Source organism: Parasteatoda tepidariorum, chromosome 1, assembly GCF_043381705.1.
Source record: "Parasteatoda tepidariorum isolate YZ-2023 chromosome 1, CAS_Ptep_4.0, whole genome shotgun sequence".
Classification (NCBI taxonomy): Eukaryota; Metazoa; Arthropoda; class Arachnida; order Araneae; family Theridiidae; genus Parasteatoda; species Parasteatoda tepidariorum.
In genome coordinates, this window is record NC_092204.1 from 43,490,224 (window position 1) to 43,507,251 (window position 17,028).

A 17,028-nucleotide genomic window follows, 5' to 3' on the forward strand; every position below is an offset into this window, starting at 1 on the left:
GATAACATAAAGAAACAATTGATGTACTAATATTAAAAACATTATTAATTATATACATTTTATTTCCTAATACTTGAGGTATGCTTAACATAGTTTAAATAGTATTTTTAATACATATCTGTTGTTAATTTTGTTTTGTTTCATTAAACTCATGGTTAAATTCTTTATAATTATTATATGTTTAAACATATATTAGAAACACCACTTTTTAATATACTTACATCTAATATTGTTTCTAAAGTAATACCAAGGAACGAAATTAACATAATGTTTAATTTGGGCAAATTCGACCTTGACATATAAGATTGCTGACCCTGGAAAATTTGAATAAAAGAATTTATGACTAATGTACATTTATTTAAATAATATTTAAAAAAATATATTAGCTTAATGTGTTGCCATAAAAGTTCAAAACAAAAAATCCCATTGAAGAGAAACTCCTTCATTCAATTTTTGCTGATATCAAAGTGATATTTTACGTGAAAGACTTTCATGTTTCAAACTGACTATCTTTTGATTACGCTTAATTAATACCTCTAATTTTATCCCAAGTTCAGACGTTTTCAACATTTGTTTTTATTTTCTCTAATTGTTTTTTGAAACAATTTTCTAATTAATATAATAAAAAATTATAACCACAAATTTATATAATAGATTTTATTTTAATAATATCTCTTGAAATAAATTGATTATTTGTATACTATACAATTTTTGTTACATGGTCAAACTTTCAATGACAGCTTTAAAGATGAACTTAACCTTTTAATTGAAATTTTTAATTTATTTAAAAAACTTACAGAAGCATGTAACAAAAAAATTATTTTTTTTTTGTTACATGCTTCTGTTCTGTTACATGCCCAATTATATCAGAATTATATTTTTCACTGGCTCAAAGCACTGATAAAAAGTAGCACCATTATAAAAATTATAAATTAATAATAAATAATTCATACAAATCTATTTTTTAAATTTGAATTATAATAAATATTAGTTTATTTGTTTGTCTGTTTTTTTTTTCATTAAAAGCTTTTTCATATCTTCAAATTTTGCAAAAAGGAAATTATTTTACTAACGTAATTCTAAGGAGCTCAAAAATTTACAAGTAAAATAAATTGTTTAGTAACACTGAAATTAAGCATTTGCATGAGGGTTCCCAAATTATAAATCTTAAGTATTGAATCGCTTGATGCATAAAACGGTATACATAGCTGTTTCTTATATCGGTATTCGTTTCTTTTGTAGACTTTATCAAGCCATTGTGAAGAACAGTCAGAAAATTCTTAGGAAAATATCCACAACTACTACATTAAGAGCTTCCAGCTTTCTTCGAGTATTGTGGTTTGGTGCTACTGTTTCAACCAAAAGATGAAACCATCGACCACATCTCACCCAAAATAACTGCCACCTAATTTGACTTTTGTGTGGTGTCATGAAATTTAAAGTGATGCAAAGCTGAGAACAAACTTTTCCCAAGTTCTGGTTTTAATAGAGAAATATGTAAATGTGACATCACTTCCTGAGACATTTTTTCGAACGATTTATCTCTTCAGTTTTATATATACATATAAATATATATTCACTAATATAAATATGATTATTAAAATCCATGCCATTGCTGTTTTTAAAGCCTCCAAGACAATTTTTTTTTTCTTGTAACTTAAGATGTGGTATTTTTATCTCCCCGAAATCGCTAATTTTTCTATTTATAGCATAGATATTGTTTTTGAGTATCATATTAGCAACCTTTATGGCAGAATGATAATTTTGAACTGAGAAATTTTAAGTTGAAATAAATCACGAAGTTCCTTTTTAATTAACTTGTACAAGTGTAAATTTTAAATGTAATACATGTCTCAGTGTAAAGCCTGATTTCCTGCTTTAAATTTATTTATAAAAGTTCTTAATTTTATATGTCTAGAGTAAAAAAAGAAATAATAAACAGCGCTTATTAAACTATACCGTCTTGTACACTTGAGAATAATTTGTTATTTAATTAGGTTCCTAATATGATACACGTAGAATTTAAAAGCACGATTAAGCAATTAAAATAAAGATGGAATAAGCAGCAAATGATTTATTTAGTTATTTTATTCGCAATAATAAATTTTTGTTTAATATATGCTCAAGAAAAAGATTCATATTTTCAATCACATTTTGTGCCTGTTTTCTAAGGACTGTTGTTCTCTCGTAAAACAGGGCAACTTTATCACCGATTCAATTTACCGAGTTTTAAAATATGGTTTTATGCGGTTTGTAAAGTTGATTGTTGCGAAAAAATTTCAGATAAAATTACGGTAAAGAGTTCTGGAACCCAGAGTGCCATTTACCCTAAAAGTTTATATCGTACTTTTTTACAGTAATATTTATCTAATTACTGTGATTCATTTATTTTACAGTAAATATTACTGTAAAAATTACAATATATCAGTTTTTTCTGTAAAATTTTAGGGTAAAAAGTATTGGCACTCGGGGAGCCAATTTTGTTTACCGGAATTTTTCTCAGTGTATAAATAATTAAATAATTGTTTCATTCTTCAAACAATTATTTGAAATAGTTGTGAAGAGAACAAATGCTCTTTCACGCGCATATTTTTTATCAGAAAATGAAAAATCATAGTTTGAAAACCTCATCAAAGTTGCCCCAGATTTCAGTGGAGAAAAATTATTTTCTATGAGAGAAGATGGAAATTATGATAAAATTAGCTTTTTGTCTTTCTTTTTTTGTCTTCTAAAATTAGCTTCTTCTATAAGCTAATTAATTTTTTTTTGTTGATTCTAAGTTAAAAAGCAGAAAACTATTCCGAATTTTCTTATTTATAAAAGCATTTGCTCAAAATTTTTTGTTCTTTATGATTTGCAACTATTATCTTTTTTAAAATTTTAAACTCTAACTCATGTAAGTTTTAGTACAAATAAAGGATTTTTGCACCTATTTATCAGTTTCAAAATATAATGTTGTAATAAATTAATTTTTTACAACTAAATGGTTTATTTTAACTTTTTTCATAAAATAAACTAATTTAAAAAGATTGATATTTTATTTAAGATCCGAAAAAGTGCTGCTTACTGCAATTATTATAAAGATACATATTCTGAAACAAGTTCTATACATATATGCCTTATTGATAAAATTATTTTGAAATATTTATTTAAAAAAAATAAGACTCTTGAGATGAAACTCTGAGTTGTGGATAAAAATCATGATTCAAATCTATAAGATATATTAAAAGGATAAATAAAAAAAAATCATATTAAGACATTTTTTCGAAAAAATGTTTTCTCAGCAGCACACTACTAAGTAGAGTAAAATTTGAGAACAGCTAATTTTACCATGATTTTTACTACCGAAATACAACAGCCTAATAACTGTGGTATGCTTTTATATGTTTTATTTCTATGTATCTTTTAAATTTAAATTAAATTTTTCAGTATAACATAGATGGTGCAACTCTTCATACTTTTTCAACTCGAAATATAAATATTTTCCCTGTTTTTATAAATTTAAAAGAACTTCATTTTTAGTGCATGGAAGACTACATAATGTTGTGCATATCTAAACAAATGAAGTATTTTATAATAAAGCAATAGAAAACTAATACTTGACCCTGAAAAGGATTGCACGGCTGCTTGTTATATTAAGTTATATGACTTGAATGTATTGTATGTGGTAGTTTCCTAATTTATGAAATTGTATTATAAAAAAAAATCAAATAAATTTATGAGAAATATCAAAATCTTAAAAAAATTTAATTATAGTATTTATAATTGTAATTAAAATAAATTATTTTTTATTGAATTTTTCTTTCTGCGCTGGCTGCGGAAGGAAAGGCTTGTGTCATTCCATAGCTAGGGCTATGTACGGAATATCAATCTGGCTTATTAGACGCATTCCGTTTTCTCAGTGCCGTTTCATAAAATAAAAGATTTCACATTATTATTTCATTGATTAGAGTTAAAAAAAAAGATTGGTATTTCGTTCGTACCCTATATCTCAAAATATAGTTGTCGTCTATTTAATGTATTTCATTTTCTTTTCGGTGTTATTATGTTTCATTTTGAAAACTAAGTGAAGTGTGAATCACTGAATTGTTATAGAATTTAAATTAACTATAGTTGTTTTGCCAATCCACGCTATTGACTAAGAACAGGTCTTTCTATCTGTGCTTCACAAGTTGTTATATTTATAAATGTTATAATTATTACAATTCTCTTTTTAATGAACAACTGTGAGCCACTGTTGCCCTTATGTATTAAATGCAAGGTGTCTCACTCATTAAAGAAATGAATTTTATTAGATTTGTAGATTTTTATAAAAAACCGTGGTAAGTTATCACGATATTTAGAGTTCCTTAAGGTATTTATTTTAGCCATAATCATACGTTCCTTCGCTATGTATGCATTATTTGTTTTAAGTACGTTTATGTTTATATTTAAAGAAATGCCAACTATATTCCTAGTTATTTCGTATACCATCGGCGTTGAGTAGAGAATCCGTATTATTCTGTAGCACATTCTGTATTCTTAAGTATAATTTTATTTTTCAAGTACGGTTAATTATTTTTCAAATCCAGATATTCTTTCATTTCGTTACGTTTAACGTATTAATAAAATCTCCTTATATAAAATTATAATTATTATATTTTATCGACCAAATAATCTTTTAAACGACTTTTTAAAAAAATGAATCAGTAGCAACCATGGGCATTAGTGAGCGGAGCGAAGACGATACGAAGTTTGCTAGTGTATAAATAAGCAGTAATTTTACCGAAATATTGGAATCATGAAATTTTGAGGTCTATTTTCGTCGAAGTTTTTAAGACTATCAAATAATCTTTATCTCATAACATTGTTTAAAATTATTTTCCCTATAACTATTAAGGAATTATGAATTTAAATTTGTTTTTTCAATTTTAATATCTTGTAAAACTACGTTAAATATTTCTGTTTACTAACAATTTTCTCTTCCGACTAAGAGTAAAATAAATATATAAGTTGGCATCTCTTCGCATCTCATATTCACATTTCACTATTTGTCTTTTTACAATCATTTCTCCCCAATTCTCTCCTTAACTTTCACGATAAATAAGGCGCACAAGAAATACATGAATGGTTTTTATATAGCAGCTTTTTTCAGAATGAAAATAAAATCAAAGACAGCAAACTATCCGATATCAAATTTTTTCAATCAAAACGCAAAAAGAAAAACGTAAATGCGAATATATTTATTTCATTTCCTTACTAGTGAACACCTTGTATAAATTCCTATGTCCTTATCATAAAGAAAATAATAAAAAAGATCTAAAATCCAAAAAATTACTGTACGTTGTATATGATGTGTTCCATATCCCGTTGCCGGATAAACGATTTTATTCCCATTTGGTGAGTGTGCTAGTCTTCTAAAGCTTTGTGAATTTCTTAGTAACGTGCAGGGTGTGATGTGCTGGCGCTGCGGACACTTGAAATGATAGCGCAGGCACCACCACTCCCCAACATGGAAGAAAAAGATAATTTAATAAAAACACACCTGCTTCATCTCGGCCGTTGTTGTTGTATGAGAAACACTGTAGTTGTGTGTTGTACATAGTTATGTATGCTCATGTGGATACATAGCGATGAATAAACAGTTACAACTAAAATCTCTTTTTTAGTTTTTATTGGTGTTGTTCTTACAGTTCCTCCATACTATCTTATCAGTCATAGTTGGCACGAAAGTGAACGATGGTTTTAAAAAAAACTAATCAAAGAAAAACGGAAGGAGACAGAAATACACCCGAAGAGCCATTACATTATGACCACCTGCTAATAACATATAGGACCACCTTTAGCCCTCAATATGCTAGCACCCGCCGTGGCATTGATTCCACAAGGTGCTGATAGAATAGGGAATTTGGTGGCCAAGACATGACTTGAAAGTCACTGGAATGTTCCTCGACGATTCGACCCTTATGACATGGTGCATTATCCTGTTGGTAAACACCATTGCCCGATGGAAAAACTGTTGCCATGAATGGGTGAACCTGGTCTGCAACTATGTTCAAGTAGCTTACAGACGTCAGGNACCCTTATGACATGGTGCATTATCCTGTTGGTAAACACCATCCCCCGATGGAAAAACTGTTGCCATGAATGGGTGAACCTGGTCTGCAACTATGTTCAAGTAGCTTACAGACGTCAGGGATTGTTCTATGAGGATTATAGGTCCTAATGTGCCCCATAAAAACATTGTTCCTGGGCTAGAAACCATGAAAACTTGGGTGAGCCCATTGTTATAGATGGAGGGTGGTCATAATGTTATGGCTCTTCGGTGTATTGCTTACAGCGATTTACCCAATTCGCTACTTTATTTTCACCAAAATTTGAAATAAGTTGCAAAAAATTGTCGATAAATCTCAACAAAAAATTCTGACGTTTAGGAGGTTATAAATCGATGCTATTTTCGACGGCATTTTAGACTATTCCAACCGAAATATTTCTGTTTGAGTGTGTAAATTAATCTCAGATTGCGCAACTTCGTTCTTGCTAAATGACGGTTATTTTAAAACCGTTGTTTTACAGTTTTTCTCAGTTTGCAGAACCTCCTGTTAAAAAAATTTGTAACGAACTTCGAAACTTGGTGAGAATAAATAATTAGTTTTTCTAAGTAGGACGCACAGGATTTTTTTTCGTTCATCTTTAATTGATTTTTTTTTAATCTTCCGTCGTTTTAGTGACACTATCGATGATTATTTCGAAGTATTCAGTGGAACGGACACTCTAAGAATACGGGTAAGGATTATATGTATACTTATACGGTTAAGGTGGTAACATATACGGATATGGACATGACACAATTTTTAAAAAGTAACCTTTTATAAAGTCTATTTTGAAAAGTTACGAAAGATAAACTTAATTTTATTTTTTATAAGCATTTATGAACATTTTTTTCTTTTAAACATTTAAGTTTAAATACTATATTTTCTAGATCGTCAATGTGGGAGCCACAGTGGGAATACTGGTAAACATAAGAAGTTACTGAACGTTGGGATCTGTATCAACAGATAGTTTTTTATAAAATAAATTCAATAATCATAAGATTAATAAATGTTTTTAGTTTTTTCACTTTGTGAATAAGAAGTTATTGATGTCGGAATTTTTTGATTGGTTGATTGGTTTTTTTTACTTTTTTTTATACATGGATAAAATCAAGAAGTCATGTAAATTTAAGTTCAATATATGTTTCTAGATTCTTCTAAAGGAGAAAAATTACTAAATGTTAAAGTTTTCATTTCTTTTAATGTGGTTTAGACAAGAAAATTTTTGTTATGAAAAATATGTGTTTCGAAATAATTGCAGTTGGAATGCTGGTAAAGATAAATATCATAGAATAAGAGTTACTGAATGGAAGGATTTCTCACCGACAGTTTTTCATAAAATAAAATTTACGTATGTAAGTTTTAGTTTAATATATAATTATTAAAGGAGGAAAGTTGCCTATATCGTTCCACCATTGATTTTTAAAGAGGCATTCTATACTTTATTTCATAAGATCCGTACCGAAGTAAAAAGTCGTGCATAATATTTATTTAAATTAATCGGTTTTTCAAGTTTTCGATGTAATTTATGGGCATCCTGCATAAAGATATAGCTGAACTTAATATACAGATTATTAAATACATTATACAATTAAGCAACTTATTATGTTATGTTCGGCTCATTTCTTTGCTAGCTAACTATCATTTGCATCTTGTCATAGCAATTTCTTATGTAGTTGTCTAAATCGCACCTCGTGTGCAGTCCTAAACAATTCTAGCACGATTTGGAAGCAACATATCAACTCCAGCATCTGAACAGATCGATTTTCAAGTAATTATAACCGTTGAAAAGTGACTGAGAACTATTTCTGAACTAACTTTCACCCAAAACCAAACTGCTCATCTCATGAATGATGCTTATCATAAGACTGCAACAGTTGAAAACTCTATTTAAAATAAGTAACTATTCTAGGGCGTTAAGGACTTTGACTGCAGGAAACCTCAATCAGTGAAGATGCACAATGAAATTTATCTTATTTATTTGTTTAAAAGTTATGAGCCTTCTGTTCAGTCAAGTAATAATCTAGAAATCATTGGTTAGTAACGTGAATTGATAGACCGTTCTGTCTCAGTACCTTCTATGTTGGAGGCTTTTATAGAACCAATTTTCAAATTTCTAAAACCTAAGAAGATAGTTTGTTATAAATCCCACAAAGATGGAGTCTTAGCCCTTCACGGCGTTCCTTTGCGAAACTGAAAAATTTTCGTAGTTTTCCTTAGCATGTAACACAAAATTTGATAATTTTAATTTAATCTTAATTGAAATAGGTTATTTTTATAGCTTTCATAAATATAATTGTATTTCGATAGATAAATTGCAGGTTATTTTTTATATGGGTTGAGTTAAAAGGAAGAACTATTCAGAAAGATGATACTCTATCTATTTTATAATTTTATAACCGTCGTCGAACAGCAGACCTAGTTTTGTGTTTATGACTACTGATGTTCAACTCCGTATCCTTGTAATTTTGAACCAAATCGAGAAGACAAGAGAACTCCTGGATCAAGTACTAAGAGAAATTTGCCTTTGTGGAAGACTTTTTGATGGAATTAACTCACATTTGCTTTACATGGAGAGGAAAACCACGAAAACCTCACACGGTTAGCCTCACGGCCTAATCTATTTTATTTTATTACCGACGTTGAATAGCCGACCCAATTTTTTAGGTTTACGATGACTAACGTTCAACATCGTATCCTTGTAATTTTAAATCCAATCCAGAAGGGAATCCAAAGAGAAAAACCACGGAAACCACCCACAGTTAGCCTGACAAGTAAGAGACTACTGATCTTCTGAGCCCTCGGCCTGATTAATAATAAAAAATGTCTGCTAATAAAAAAATAATTGCATTGAGATAATGATTAATATTTAACTGGAATCCTATTACCGCCAAGCAATCTGAAAAACATTTTCGTGGTTTTCCTTACTCAAAATTTAATAATTTTAATTTCAATATAATCTTGGTTAAAATAAATTATTTTTATAACTTTTGTAAATATTCTTTTACACCCATATTAAATTGCGAGTTACTTTGATTTTTGGGTTGAGTTAAAAACTACAAAAAATATGAAGAACATCTCGTTATATTCACAAATATGATTGGTTGTCTGTCAAAGACGCTAGAAAAAGGATTCATTATGTAAAAAGAATTCATTGTGATTACCGAGTATTTAGCTGGAATTCTTTAAAAGTCAAGCAATTTGAAAGATATTTTCGTGGTTTCCCTTTCACGTGCAACGCAAAATATTATTGTTTTCTTAAAAAAAAGCATTCATAAAGGTAGCATTGCTTAAATATTTACATAAATTATGAGTCATTTTATATTTCTTCCTTGTTAAAACAAAACAAAATTAAGAGCATTTGATTGATTGCAATTCACTAACAGGGTACATAGTCATTTGCGGATATTAAGAAATGATTTGGCAGATTTCGATAGGGATATATATTTAATTCTCATAAGAAAATTTAACAAATTTATGGTTGCATTGCTTTTTTTTAAAAAAAAAAGATCTGTCATATAAAGCATTTTTAATTATAACGATTTTAAAACAATAATAGTAAACTAATAAAATTCAAAGGGTTTTAGTTTTGAATTCATTCTGTTCAATGTATACATCATATATTTAAAAATAAAAAAAATTCTAAAACAAGCATTTATACTCCAGTTGTAATAGAACCAGACGCTTCAAACTAGAAACTATGATTGAATAAGCAAATATCCTTCCTTCGGTTTTAAATAACCAAAGTTCTGAAAACCGAAACTTAAGTATATAATTCCCCTCTGAATGACACCTCTGGTTTTAAAACTTAAATAAACAAACAAATAAATTACGAGTGATGTATAGACATCGCTAAGCTATATACAAAATAATATTCTGGTTTTCACAAATAAAAATATTTTAGAATTTAAATTAAATTGCTTTTTAATGATCAACACTGATTACACGCAATGCTTAGGCAAAGAATGTATAATGTGTGAGTATCACTTATATATTCTTTGGCTTGGATAAGGCGAGGATGTCAGAAAATAATATACTTTAAAGATGCGAACGCCCCTTTCAGTGCGTAAAACTGGGTTGTCAATAGTCTGTTGCTTTTCAAAAAAAAAAAACGAGAAAAGTGAAATGTTTATGGTGTTTATTATTGCAAATATTGGATACATTTACGTTGGGTATTAATGATTTTATAAAATTTTACAAGCTATTTTGCAGCTATGCAAATGGACAAAAAAAATTTCCCCTTCAGAACGTTTTAACTGATTTTTTTNTGTTCATTGGCGAGCGAGCGCAACGAGCCATGATTCACGGCGTGAACCACATAGGATTGCGTAGCAATTCTCAGGGGTTGGCGAGCGTTAGCGAGCAGGGGGCGGAGCCTCCTAGTATATTAAAAAACTCTTCTCTCTTCAAATGCAATTTGTGCAACAATAAAGAGAAAAATTTTAAATTCCCTAAATTTAAGTCACTACGATGGAATTAAGATATAGCTTAGCATTTCAAATTAAACTAAAGAAGTCTAGCAACACTGCTTTCTTTTATAATTTTTAGATCTCGGTACAAACACTCTCTCATTTCCCCTTAGTCTAACTCTTGGCGGTCTAACTCTATATACTATATTTTATTCTTTAATTTATTTTATACTTTATTTTCTTTTATACTTTACTTTACATTATGGGCTTAGCTCCATGCTTGCTTAAATTTATGCAGTTCAAAAGCAAGAAAAACCCTTAGTATTATGACTTTCTGCAGACATCTTAAGGGTCGCAAATAATCATTTCATTATCAGTACAAAGCAAGACTATATAATGAGTAAAATAGTATGAGATTTTATATCTTGGGTAGAATGTCAATAGTATATATTCTAAGTAAAGAGATAACTCAAATCTTTATTGCTTATGGAATAGGGGTTGTTTATAAGAAGTGACGCTTAGAAGAAAATAATTTTACATTTATAGTGATTGTATATTTTTGGAGCAAGTAGACTCAAACTTAACACACTACACCAGAAAGTGTTAACAGCGAAAAAAAATTATCACCGGAAATTTTTTTAGGGTAAAAAATCTCCGAAAAAATCAACTTGCTTCATACGTATGTACGCACGTTCTTACTACGTACGTTTTTTCAAACGTAAACTTATCGTCAAAAATTTCTGAAAAAAATCAGAATATACCTGTATTTCCTTACTCTATTTTATTTTAAATTGATTTATAAAATGCGATTTTTTTATTTGCTAATGATTACCATATGAAAAGTGATATTTTTTTCCAATGCCCACCTTTGTTAACATTTCATCAATTCAGGCATTTACAGGGCAGATTTGTTGTCTACTCTTTCCGGGGCACCATATTAGGTGAGACAGCGCTGCTCCCACAGTAAGGACAGATAGTACAGAAATAGGAAAAAACATCCATGCCTTGCCCAGGATTCAAACCCAGAACCTTGCCAGTTACCTGACCTCAACACAGACCTGACGGCAAAGTGCTATTATAACAATATACATTTTTAAAAATTGGAAGAAAAAAAATAGATTTCAGTGTTAAAGTGAGAGCAAAAAACAAATGCATTGATGAGAATTTTTGGAAATTATTAAATAAAAAAAATAAAAAATTTAATAAATATCAATCTCTAAAGTCACATATAATTTTAAGATAAATTAAAAAAAAGTTCATTTTTTTCTAAAATTTAAATTAGGCTTTACAAACAGGAATTAGTAAGAAATAAAAAAAAAAAGCTATATTGTAGTTTACAGATGATAGAAACTTGCGAAATATTTTAGCTGTCTGAAATTCTTGTTTATTTGGGTTTTGAGCTTGGATGTATTCAGCTTTATTTATCAGACTAAGGAAACTATTTCTACCTTATTTGAATAATTGAAATTTACTTTAAGAATTACTTAATCATCAAGAATCTGTCTAGACTTCTTTCGGTAGTCGCATTCTTTTAGAAAATATCCATATAGGAAACTGAAAAGATTTATTTTATTTTTCTCATTAAGTACATTTTAACATACTATTACAGAGTTGTTAGAAACAACGTGCTTCAATTAAGTGTATCATAATTGCAAAACATTGAGATGTGAAAAAGTTAATTTTTGACAAAACGTATTGAAATATTTTAAAAATGTTTTTTAAATGGGCGCCGAATTTATTTATAGATTTTTCAATAAAATCGTGAAGGCTAAGTTCCAATATCATTTGCATAAAAACAAAGATAAAAAACACTTAAAAAATCTTAGATATGCCTTTTTCCTGAAATAGTTGGGATAGAACAAAATATGTAAAAATAATGTTTCTTGTGTAAAAAAATGTCTGAAAAAATGCCTTTTCTTTTGCCCCCTTTGGGATTTTTTTTTTTCGGTTTGGGCTTTTTCAGGTGACAACAAAAATCTACTTTATTGTATTTAAAGCAAACAGACGATTAATAAAATTAAATCTTGTTATAATGTTTCATCATGGTTTCAAATTAAATCTCTTTTTTATCACTCATGAAATCACGTCATAAAATTATATTATTCATCAAGTCTCTTTTTTATCAGTTTTAAACACATATAATAAAAGATATCATAAGAGCCTATACGTTTTATATGAGTAACACATAGCTTTAAAAAAACGTTCATAATTTTTCGTATTAATGTATTTACAACGATACTACTTCAAGAGTATAATTACCACTTCCTATAAAAGCCTCTGTTCGAAAAATGCACAAAACCGAAAAAATGCCATAAAGGAATTTTTAAAGAACGGTTTAAAATATTTTCGTAATAAGATTGCCAGATTACAAAATATGAAAACAGAAGCGCAAATGGAGCGTAAATAGAGGTTTTGTTTTATGGCTCATTCTTGTTATAGTACAGAAGCTCGTTTGATTTGTTAGTTACCAAGGATTGGCCAGAAAATAGATGCGCGCAAGGTAATAATATTATACTGGATAATTTAAAAAAAGTTTATAATTAATAAGGTTGATATTTAATTATACAATTTTAATTATTTCTGAAAATTAACATTTATTTAAAAAGAAAGAGATAGATTGATTGATAGATAGATAGATACTAGATAGAGAGAGAGAGAGTTTTATTTTCTATTTGTTTTTTGGATAAATAAATATTACTACATATTCTTTTAATTCTAAAACTGATATTTAAATAGATGTTTTTAGAAACATTAGAATTCCAAGTAATTACTTTATTTATAGTAAAATTAAAATCATTTCTTTTATCGTATAAATCAACAAAGCAGTTATTTTCTTGTTATACCCAAATCCAAAACCTAAAATTAATATTATCATCATGATTACGAAGCAAGATTAATTCCTCGAGGTAAATATTATTTAGTAAAATTGTATAATCTTGAAAATTAAAGATAATTAAATCATCAATAAATCTGAAAACAATTTTAATATTAAGAGTATAATTTCTTTCATAATAGTGTAAAAATAAGTTAGCTAAGAGAAATGAAAAATTAGATCCTTGTGGCATTTCATCAATTTGAATAAAAATATCTTTTTTATTGTAAAGATAATTATTAAAAAGACAAAAATGATAAGAATTTCCCAATAATCAAAATCACAATTAAGGATATTTTTAAAATCATTGTAATAACTCAAAAGAACATCTTTTATTTTAGAAAGGGAAATACTACTGAAAAGATCCAGGAAATCAAAAGTCGTAATCGAATTAATTTCATTTTGTTTAATAAATTCTAAAATCGGTTGATTATTAGATCCAAGAAAAACCTTCTTTAATAATGCTGTTAATAATTTTATTTAAGTAGTTAGAGAAAATGGTACCAGGCTTAGTTGGGTAAATGTTAGACCCACAGGTGATTGTTTAAAATTTTATAGAAATTTTATGAAATTTTGGACTGATAATTAAGTAAGGAAATTGCATATTGCTGATTTTAATTTTTAACCTCTTATATAAAGACAAAAAAATATTAATGATGATATTATTATTTAAATTACTAAGCTTAAAATTTTACTATTTTTTAACTCCATATTTAAAAATTCAACATAGAAATTTTTTAAGAAGATTGCATAATTATTGTTAACTTTGTCTATGGGGGTAATAACAAAAAATTTTTGTAATTGCTTAATTGATCGAACAATTTTAGCAAATTGTTGAATTTTTACTGTTATTTAAATTTTCTTTATTATTCAAAATAAAATTTTTAAAGTAATAATAATAAACAGAAAATTTCCACTCTGTTAACATAACTAAAGATAAAGAGAATCTGTTTGAAATCTTTGTACAAAAATTATTGAGATCATTAAGAAAGTATTTTAGAATTTTAAAAATTGATGCATGGTGAATGGGTCTGAATTTTGCGCCTTTTATTATTGAATTCCTAAGTTCTAAGTTTTCTATAATATTTAAATTACCAGCAATAATATGTTTATTTGTTTATAAACAAAATCAAAATGACAATAATGACTATTAATATAAATTTCAATATAATATTTTTGATCTATAAATAAGAATTTTTATGCAATTTGAAATATATTAAGACTTTTAAAAACTAATTGTAATCAAAAACTTAACTGTGACTTTAAGTAATTTACAGGAAAGTAATTTATAAAATTACTGAAGTGGCATAAAAGATTAAAAACTTAACCGCTAATATTAAAAGATTAAAAATGAATTGTAACTCCTATCTTGATAATCTAATGATATAAATAATAAATATCACAGTCTGGCTTATCATATTTCAGCAAGAATTTACGATTGCATACAATAGTCATTTCATAAGTTAACTTTATCTAATCTTTTTTTTTTCTTTTTACATTTTATTTTTTTACTTTTAAGAAGTAAACCTAGCATTTTACTGAAATGTAAGTATGATAATTTTATATATTTTACAAAAGTTTGCTTTGGTTAAATTTTAATTCTTTTATTGATGTCCAGGGGTAAAATATGAAAGTATTTCAAAATACGAATTGAGTTAAATATATTTAACAGTCTTAGTTCAACTAATTGTACAATATCATATTTCAATTTAAAAAAATAAAAGTAAGACATTTTTTATATTTTTTAAATAAAATTTTTAAAAAAAAGCATTATTCTTAATTTTGTAAATGATCAATTCTGTTAAAATACTAATATACGTTCTTTTTTAATTAATTTGCTTTGGATTACGTTTAACAGCAACCAAAGCCATATTAATCACAATTTTTCTTGATGTAATATTTAACTTTATGAAATTAGCAATAATAAATAATTAATTGAAATCAGTTATCATCCCAAGTTAATAAAATATCTAATGTTCTATTCAATACATGTTTTTTTAATATCATATATAGTAGTTTTAAGTAATCCCAGGACTGTGTCAATTACATACTCTATATTATCAACACAATTTAAAATACCGTTATTGTGATACAAAACCCATGTATTTGTGTCTGAAAACTCAAAGATTATCCTATAAATTTATACTGATTAGATTAGATCAGTGTTTCTCAAACTTATGATTTTTGTGTACCCTTTTTAAATTTTTCGTAACGCTGTGTACCACTAATAAAAAAAATTTATGTATTTTTTTTTAAATATGTTTATTTTTCTTTTTTGGGACTAAGTTTTGTTAATAAGTTTATTTGCATCAATGAGAAGGATGATTTTGTTTTTGCAGTGATAAAAAGAAAATTGCACAAAAGTTAAAAATCACAATTGACTGTTGACATCACTAATTATTAACCAGGGGTAGTCTGCCAGGACTAATTTACTGCCGTTTAGCAGTACTTTGACAAATTCAATTTTAGGAAAAACGGTAGTTTCACAAAATACTTATAACATATTTTCGAAAAATATTTAAATATTTTTGAAAATATTTTCTTATTTTTCCAGATTATTGTGTTGATTTTTTATTATAATTTTTAAATTTCACAAATTATGTCTAAATTTTCACAAAATAGGTACCTCTAAAAAAAACCTAGATAGACCCTTGTTAACTGTTAACTCTGCAAAAAATAGTCAATAGAAAAATACGTAATCGTAGATTTTCATGGTTAACTTTGTTTTTAAATAAAAAAATTTGAAATTTTCGTTTGTTGCAAGATATTTCGCATAAGAGCGCGTACCCCCGCTAAACTGTTCCCGTACCCCTGGGGGTACGCGTACCACACTTTGGGAAACACTGGATTAGATTATTAGAATAATTCAAATAGTGAATAAAAGCTGAGAAAATGGAACCAACGAATTACGAGGTATAAGCAAATTATTATAAGCAAATAATTGCGGTATAGGATTTAAGTAATCATCCGCGACTGGATATAGTTTCTTTCCATTTCGTTATGAAAATATACAAATATGGTTTCAAAACAATATGAAATGATAGATGGAAGTTAAAGATGTCTGACAGTAATTTAATTAGTGCTATCTCTTACGATATATATCATAGAAATATTTAAAAACGGTTATACTTTCTTAGTCTTATTAGAATCCTAGACTTGGTGAAACATTTCTACAAATCAGAAGAACATTCGCTCTTGAAAGAGATACAACTATATGACGTTACAAGAGTATTGAATTTGATTGGACGGCTAAAAATGACTAGTCTAATGCTGACATGCCCTTAATAAATTAAATGTAAAATAAAGAATTTTGACCAGAGTCTGATTTGTCATAAAGGCTGAGAGGCCCAGACCTAGGGCCAGTGGCGTGTCAGCCGGGGGGGCAGAGGGGGCAGTCGCCCCCTCTGAAATTTTAATGAGGGGGCAAACAACATATTTCGCCCCTCCTAAAACTTAAACATTCGAGAAAATAAAATCAAGTAAAATTCCGAGTAAAAAATAGTGAAAAAGTAAAATTTTAGAAAAAAGTAACTTTTTAGTTGAACTTTGTAGCTATTTTCCAAGTAAAAAACCTAATTTTCCTCTGAAATTAAAGTAAGAGGTTATAATAAATATGAAGGCAAGAAATAAATTTAGGTAAAATTGGTAATTTTAGGAAAAAACAATTTTTTTTTTT

The 17,028-nt window shown here is 27.7% G+C and overlaps 2 protein-coding genes and 1 long non-coding RNA gene across 4 annotated transcripts in view; 2 read left to right on the forward strand and 1 right to left on the reverse strand.

Moving 5' to 3' along the window:
- LOC107438740 (uncharacterized) overlaps positions 1 to 5,636 on the forward strand; it is a 147,220-nt gene extending 141,584 nt beyond the window's left edge. Inside the window, exon 8 of the mRNA XM_016051091.4 lies at positions 1,243 to 5,636. Coding sequence (XP_015906577.1) covers positions 1,243 to 1,284 — 42 coding nt within the window. The 3' untranslated portion in view covers positions 1,285 to 5,636. The remainder of the gene's footprint in view (positions 1 to 1,242) is intronic.
- Positions 202 to 17,028, reverse strand: part of LOC139425288 (uncharacterized) — a 24,993-nt gene continuing 8,166 nt past the window's right edge. Inside the window, exon 3 of the long non-coding RNA XR_011636503.1 lies at positions 202 to 314. This is a non-coding gene — a long non-coding RNA (uncharacterized lncRNA). The remainder of the gene's footprint in view (positions 315 to 17,028) is intronic.
- Positions 12,783 to 17,028, forward strand: part of LOC107438741 (nucleoside hydrolase) — a 13,669-nt gene continuing 9,423 nt past the window's right edge. The window contains exon 1 of one of the 2 annotated variants that reach the window (XM_016051094.4): positions 12,783 to 12,980. The gene's annotated coding sequence lies outside the window, so the exon portion shown is untranslated. Of the gene's footprint in view, positions 12,981 to 14,777; positions 14,898 to 17,028 lie in introns of those variants that run through there. The other variant, XM_016051092.4, reaches the window with a different exon arrangement.